Consider the following 8,146-nt stretch of genomic DNA (forward strand, 5'->3'; position numbering starts at 1 on the left):
GGAGGGCCAGGGCACCTAAATTTTTAAAGGAGCTGAACTGAGTAGGAAGCTGTTGGCGTTCCCTGATCAGCGATCAGCGTTGTGGCTTCCCTTATGGGAATTCCCCAGTCGCCGGTTCTCCCACGGTTATTTTCCCTCTAGTGAGTCCAGGGCCTTCTCATGTGGGTTGAAACTCATACATGTAAGTCTATAGCCTGTTTTTATATAATCCCGTGTGAGTTTGGATGTAGTTGTCTTGGCGTCTTTATTCTGCCGCCATCTTGCCGGTTCCCGAGCTGGTCGAGTTGCTCCCGATGGGGTCTGCAGTTTTAGCAGTCCCCCTCCCCCCCACCCCCCAGCAGTTGCGGGTCAAATTTGCAGTCTTTCCCGCAGCCTGGGCTCCACTCACTGAGCTGAGCCCTCTCCCTTCACCTCTGGGGTTTAGCGTGGGGTAAAGTGGCTCCTGCAGCCAGCTGAACTTCCAGGCGCCTGGGTTTTCCCTGGAGTACCAGAAGGGAACTCCCGAATCGCAGATTCCCCCTCAGTTATCTACCTTCTAGTGAATCCAGGGTGTTTTTGTTTGGGTTGAAACTTGCAGTAAGTCTATAGTCTGTTTTCAGTCCTCAATTCCAATGCAAGCCTGGATGTAGTATTGTGGCGTCTTTACCCTGCTGCCATCTTCTGGAAGTCCCTGTTGAGCATTTTTGCATCTATGCTCATCAGGGAAATTGGCCTGGGCTTTCTTTTTGTATGATGTCTTTGGCCAGGTTTGTCAGGGTAATGTTGGCTCATAAAATGTTTGGAAATATTCCCATTTCCTTAGTATTTTGAAAGAATTTGAAATGGATTTGTATGAGTTCATCCTTGAAGTTTTGGTAGAACTCAGTAGTAAAACCATCTGATCCTGGGCTTTTATGTTTTGGCAGACTTTGATTACTATTTCAGTTTTCTTGCTTGAAATTGGTCTGTTCAGGTTTTCTATTTTTTTCCTGATTTAGTCTTGGTTGATTATTTGTCTATCTTTTCTGGGCATACACATGTTCATAATAATCTCTTGTGCATTTCTGAACTGACTTGGTTTCATTAACCTCTGTCTCTCTTTTATTTCTATTGCATTTACTTTTGCTCTAATTTTTATTTTCTTCTACTAACTTGGTTTTGTTTACTCATCTTTTTCTAGTTCTCTAAGGTGAGAGATAAGAGTGAGTTCTTTCTTGTTTCTTAATATAGGCTTATATTGCTATATGCTACCATCTTAGTACTGCTTTTGCTTTGTTCTGTAGGTTCTGTTAGATTGTGTCCTCATTTTCATTTCTTGAGCATTTTTAAATTTCTTTGATTTCCTGTTAATCTGCTACTCATTCAGTAGTGTGTTGTTCAGTTTCCAAATACTAGAGGTTTTTTCCTTTTCTTAATGTGATGGATTTCTAGTTTGGTAACATTATGATTAGAGAACATGCTTGGTATGACTTCATGAATTTATTGATACTTGTTTAGTGACACAGTATGTTATCTCTTCTGGACTGTGTCCCATGTGCATTTGAGGAGAGTGTGCATTTAGCTTTTTTTTTGTGAAACAGTGCCTGTAACTGTCTTTTAAGCCTATGTGGCCTAATTCTTTGTTTAAAGCTTTTATTTTCTGTTTGGTTGTTCTGTCCACGGAGATACAGGGTGTTAAAATAGCCATCTCTTTTTGTGATGCTTGCAATGTCTGTTTGTAGATGTAATAATAGTTGCCTTATATATTTTGATGTACCCTTGCTGGGTTACTATATATTGATGAGTGCCATCTCTTTTTGTGATGCTTGCAATGTCTGTTTGTAGGTGTAATAATAGTTGCCTTATATATTTTGATGTACCTTTGCTGGGTTACTATATATCGATGAGTGTTTTGTCTTCCTAATGTATTGTTCCTTAATCATAAGCTTTCCTTCCCATCCCCACCCCCATCCCCACGCAGGAAGTCTATTTTATCTGATGTTAGTATGACTGTTCTTGCTTTTCTTTTTCTTCCCATGTACTTGTAGGATTATTATGTATCTTTAATGCTCAGGTACATTTCCTGGAGGTAGCAGAAAGCTGGATTTTGATTTTTGATTCAGCCTTTTTACATCCTACAGCTTCTTATATGGCATGTTTCTTTTTTCATTAGTATTTAGGTAATTTTTTATTTATCCTTTGATGTCCTCATTATCTTAGTTGTTCATAGTAAGCTCTTCAGTCTCCATTTAGGTCTGGTTTTCCTCTATTTGGTTTAGTTTCATTCTGTAGTTATCTGAAGATATGCTTGAAACCATTTCAGCCTTCTAAATTTATTTATTGAGAATTGCTTTCTGCCCCAGCATCCTTCAGAATGTCCCATGAATACTTGAACAGAGTGTGTACTTAGTTCTTGGGGGTTAGAGAATGCTTTGTAAACATCTACTAAGTCTATCTTAACCATTTTGTCATTGAAATTCATTGTTTCTGTTTGTTTGTTTGTTTGTTTTTAATTGGTCTGGATGTTCTGTTCATTGCTGTGAGTGGTATTGATACCATCTTTTGAGTTCGGGGTTCTTGGGTTCACTCTGGGAAAGATTTCGCCAGAGCTCCCCATTCAGCAGCACATGGCAAGATAGAGACTCAGTTATATTTAAAGAGGAAGTTTATTAGAAAGAGACAGGAGAGGGGAAGACACTTGGTTAGGTGCAAGTGGGCAGGAAGAGCTGCCTGGAAAGAGACAGGTTTGCAGGGAAAGAAACCTGCATGGTTGCAGGCAGGCAGGCAGCTGCTGCCTTGCAGAGGGAGAGTGGGTGGAAAGAAGCACCTGCATAGGCACAGGTGGGCAGTGGAGTGGCTGCCCCATGCTGGTGGAGAGACCGTCCAGATATAGACAGCTTATCTTTGGGAGGGGCTCATTCCTTGTGAGCCTAGGTTTGTTGACTTTGAATAGAATCTGAGAGGTCAGAGATTCCCTAGTGAGCTTCATCTCCATATTCATGTCCTTGTCTTCACCTGGGTGCCAGGCATCCTGGCTTTGGTGCCCTGATTTTATGGCTATGTCTATTGCTTCATTAGCCCCTTCTACCCATCCCTTTGTGTGAGTCAGCCTTGTGATGCCTCTCCTGCATTCCTTCCTCCATCAGTATGTTGAAGTTTGATACTATTGTTGTGCTGTTGTAATTGTCTACCTTTTAACTCCATTAATATTTTGCTTTATGTAGATCTTGGTGCTACCATATTGGGAGCACACATATATATTAGTAAGTGTTAAGTCATTGTGTTGTGTTGATCCATTTTTTTTTTCTTGGTTACCATTTTTAGCTTGAAGTCCATATTATACAAGAATAGCAGTTCCTGCCTGCTATTGAGTTCTTCACAGTGTGAATCTGTTAGTTTCTTTTTTTTTAAGATTTATTTATTTATTTATGTTAGTTTTTTTTTCTTTTTTAAGATTTATTTAAGATTTACTTATTTATTTATTTTTTAAGAATTGGGGTATAGACCAGAGGTGTGGGGGTGAGAGCATTCCCCAAAGACAAAATGGGGACCAGAACAAGCAGAATGACTGAAAGACTGCTGAGGGGAACAGTGGAGCGGACTGGAGTCTGCTGTGCTGTGTGGATCACCTCCCTGGCCAGCGATCAAACAGCTGATAGCTTCATAGTGCTGTGCTTTAGACCCTTGTGCCACCAGTGAGGGCCCTCTGTTAGTTTCTTAATTAAAGCTTCAGTTTTTAATCCCCTGCTCATTAATTTTATTCCGACTATTTAACCACCTTTTATACTATTACTGGGCTTTGTTTAAAATCATAACTGAGCTGCCTGTCTTTTCTTTTCCAGCAGGTGGTGCTATGACTTTGTTTCTTAGTTACTACTGCTAGCCCCTTGGTGCCTCAGACAATGATGGAGGAGCTGTTGTTGTGTCTTCAGGGTAGGGGAGGGGAGTGTGAAGGTGGTTAGTCATTGTCCTGGACATACTGGGGGAGTGTTACAGGGCAACCCACTGTGAAATGGGTTGCCTGTCTGTGGGTCCTCACCTGCTTGTTTAAAATTCAGTTGTACTGCAGGCACACACAAAAAGGGTCAATAATGGGTTTATTTACAAAGAGGAAAGGAAAAGGTACAACCCAGGGAAAGAGAGAGAGAGATACAAGTTAACAAGAACTTCCTACAGCTCCCATGACTTGGAACTCCAATAACACACTGAAAGCTCATCAAGAGCCAAGCTACCAGTCACACGATCCAGAGTGAGAGACTGTCTAATGTGGCTTCCTTATATATATATATATATATATATATATATATGTGTGTGTGTGTGTATATGTGTATATGTATATACGTATATACATATATGTGTGTATATATATCTATATATATCTATATATCTATATATATATATCTATCTATATCTATATATATATATATATATATATATATCCATCCCCAAAAGTCACAGAATGCCTGCTTAGCCCTTGGGTCCTCATAGTTCTCTTCCTTGCTATTGCTGGGAGTTGTAGTTATTGGAGTAGGGGGTAGAGTCCACAAAACTGGAGCCCACAAAACTCTGCAGAGTTTATTAAGGACTTCCTTCAGGACATTCCCTAGCTACCTAGTTGCATTGTATAAATGGGCTGATCTCCTTGGATTCTGTCTAAATTACTGACCTGAGGTGCAGAGGCTGCTTCAGCCTCACCGCTGTATATGGGATTCTCTCAGTAGTCTTACCCCTGGATAATTGTCAGTCATTCCTCTTGTGAGTAAAGCAGAGGAATATCTTCTACTGCCATCTTGGTAACATCATATTTTGGTTTTGCTTTTTTGCCTAAGGTTTTGGTGTCAAAATCAAGACATCATTGCCAAATCCTAAGTCATGAAGTTTTTCTCTTATGTTCTAAGAGTTTAACAGTTTTAGGTCTTCTGTTTATGTCTTTGACACATTTTGAATTAATTTCTGTGTGTGCTGTTAAGGTGTATGTGTCCCCCTTTCAGGATGCCATTTCTTATTAAATGGATACATCCTTGATGTTAATAAATACGGAATTTGTTAGAAACACATTGAAAGCCTAGGGTACAGATAAGCCACCAATATGCTATTGATATTTCCAGTATTTTGGGTACTAGGAGTAGTTATAATGCTATTAGAAAATTTGAGTGAAACTAGGTTGTGAAGTCTAATGGAGCCCTGGTCACTTCTAGTTATGATCAGGAAATTACACCATATATGAATTTTCTTATGCAAGTTTGTTACTAAAGTTTTATTTTTCTGATCATAAGAAGTTAGAAATACAGATATTATATTTCACTTTATATTTGTGGAAAACAGGAAACAAATGAATAAACACAACATAATCTCTTTGATAAGAACAAAATAGTGGTTACCAGAGAGGAAAAGGGAAGGGGGGATGGTAAGTATATTGTATAGGTCTCAGTTGTTTGTTGGAAGTTAAACTTTAGGTGGTAGTGATAATATACTACACATAGATTATGAATCACAAATTTGTTGTACCTGAAACCTTACAATATTTTATTTACACCAGTAAAAGTGAAAAAAAAAAATTAACTTTAAATGGACAGTAGTAATAAATGTATTTGAGTTTCTGTTTTATTCTTACCTCCTTGTGGAGGAAAAAGGTGATGATTTGTACTTCTTATTAGTGAAAAGTCAAAAGTGAAACATAAGTGAAATTTTCACCTTTTTAGGGATTGAGAAATGATCTGAAAGCCGCTTTGGATAAGATCGACCAACAGTACCTCAATGAACTTGTAGGTGGTCAGGAACCTGGAGAGGAAGACACACAGAATGATTTGAAAGTTCATGAAGAAAACACCACAATTGAAGAGTTAGAGGTAAGCTCTACGTCACCTTACTTCCTCTCCCATCACACCTTTCATTTCCCTGGAACAGGTGGTTAAGGTCATTAGAGCCTTTTTTTCAGAGTACCCTATTGTCATTGCTCTTCAGAAAGCCTTGTCTTTTTTTGTTTCATGCTCTTATTTATTTATTCACTTCCCTTTTCTCATTTTCTACTCCTGTCCCCTTCAAAAGTAGTTATTTAACTAAGCTTGATGTTCATCCTTTTATTTGTTAGGGTTTTATGAAGCATATTTTTTGTGTGTGTGTGAATTTGATTTGATTTACATAATGATATTATATGTGAAATTCTTCATTCTGTTTGTTTTTTGCTTTTCTTTTTTCATATGGTTCTATGTTTGTAAGATCTAGCCTTGGTGGCTTATGTACATTTAATATTTGCTTTTAATACTACATAATTTTTATTGATGGTGGTATTCATAGCCAGTTTCTTTTTATCCCTCCATAATATTAAACAGCTAGATTGCTTCTGTCTCTCTCTTGTCACAAGCAGGTTTGTGATAAACCATCTTGTACATACCTTGTATAGACTAGGAAGTGAGATTCAGCAACCTCACTACTTGTTCTGTTACCGCCAGGTTGTTCTTTACAATGACTGTACTCACACCCCCATGGCAGTATGTATGTATTCTTTTATCCCTGCCTGTACTTGGCAGTGTCTTGCTTTCTAATTTTGTTGGTGTGTTAAACATGGAGTGGTACATGGAGTCTTTAATATATATATATATATATATTTTTTTTTTTTTTTTAAAGATTTATTTGTGCATACAGAACTGGGTTACAGGCCAGCAATGCAGGGGTGGTGAGAGGATTCACCAGAGACAGAGTGGGGAGCAGAACAGGCAGGTCAACGAAGTATACTGCTGAGGGGAGCAGTGGGTGGGTCAGGAGAGGTCTGCTGCACCATGTGGGTCATTTTCAGGGCGGGCAGGGGTCGCACTCATGTTGAAGTGGCTGGCCTTAGCTTTTTAGTACTGTGTTTTAACCCGCTGCGCCACCAGAGAGGTCCCTCCTTCAGATTTTTTAAAAATTACACAGTATATGTAATAAAGAACCTTGTTTAGATTAGTGTTAATAACTCAAATTTCATTATTACTCTTTACTAATGAATAGAAACATGATTTTTCTTTTAGGCATTAGGAGAATCTTTAGGAAGAGGAGATGATCACAAAGACATGGACATCATTACTAAGTTTCTTAAGGTATGTGCATCTAGATTAGGAAAAGACATTTGGTTTAAGAACTGGCTCTGCCTTTTAGCTTATCAAAGATTGAAGATTAGAAAGGGAAATACTCAAACATTTCATACCATGCACACGTTAGGGTTAGGGTTATACACATGGATGTAGAAATTAATCACAGAAAATATTTTTTTGTGGTACTTTTTAAAAGCTCACTTACTAATTAAATACAGAGAACAGAATGCAGGATGAACAAGAAGTTTGGAAAGTTAAAACTTTAGATCACTTTCAGAAGGCACACAATGAGTATAGGGTTCCAGAAGTTTTAATGAGAGGTTAATGACAGTAGGGAAAGATGGATGTGATGAGACATTGGCAGTGAAAAGATCAATAACGTTAGCAACCTTTCAAAGAGACTGTTTCTCAGTTGTACCTGTTCTTGCTATGATTAACTCATTCCATTTTTCTTCTTAACATTTCTCTTTTTAGTGCTCTCAGTAGAATATATACAAATTACAAATTAATTTTAGTATATTCACAAAACTATTTGTGTTTACGCCAAGAAATTTAAAAGAAATACTTTCACTTGTATTTGCAGCTTAAACAGAGCATAATCATCAAGATTCTGAATAGATTAAGGATAGGACATGGGAACTGATGAGTACTAAAATTTCCTCTTTGATGGCCTCTCATTACACAGTCTAGGTGTAGATAATGCCCTTAGAGGAGTATGTCTGCAATCTTCACTGTTGCCTACGAGGGACGAGGTGTGGAGTATAGGGATGGGTCATAATTGCATAACTTGCCGTTCCTTTTTTCTTTTCTTTAGGTAGTGTCTTATTAGTGGTATTTTTAAGTTATGGTCAGTATTACACAAGTAGAAAACCTTCAGTACAGTACACTTGGAAGACTAATAATATATCACAGCATTATAATTTTATAACTGACAAATATAAATACACATTTATTTTTATCAGGTAGCCATGAAACTTGATAAAATCTTTTTGCATTTAAATGGATTATTTTGAGCTAACACATATACAACAAAATAACCAGAAATAGTTTATTAATTAAATAGTAAATAATATTGGTAGTTCAATCAGTCAAGAAATTTACTTTAAGGTTAATATTAT

The 8,146-nt window shown here is 37.7% G+C and overlaps 1 protein-coding gene across 2 annotated transcripts in view; it reads left to right on the forward strand.

Moving 5' to 3' along the window:
• Positions 1-8,146, forward strand: part of PRPF18 (pre-mRNA processing factor 18) — a 46,776-nt gene that overhangs the window by 26,459 nt on the left and 12,171 nt on the right. For both annotated transcript variants that reach the window (XM_012731404.1, XM_004691255.2), the window contains 2 exons: positions 5,661-5,807; positions 6,966-7,034. In XM_012731404.1, the coding sequence (XP_012586858.1) occupies positions 5,661-5,807; positions 6,966-7,034 (216 nt within the window). The remainder of the gene's footprint in view (positions 1-5,660; positions 5,808-6,965; positions 7,035-8,146) is intronic.

Source organism: Condylura cristata, unplaced genomic scaffold, assembly GCF_000260355.1.
Source record: "Condylura cristata isolate star-nosed mole 26May11 unplaced genomic scaffold, ConCri1.0 scaffold00030, whole genome shotgun sequence".
Lineage (NCBI taxonomy): Eukaryota > Metazoa > Chordata > Mammalia > Eulipotyphla > Talpidae > Condylura > Condylura cristata.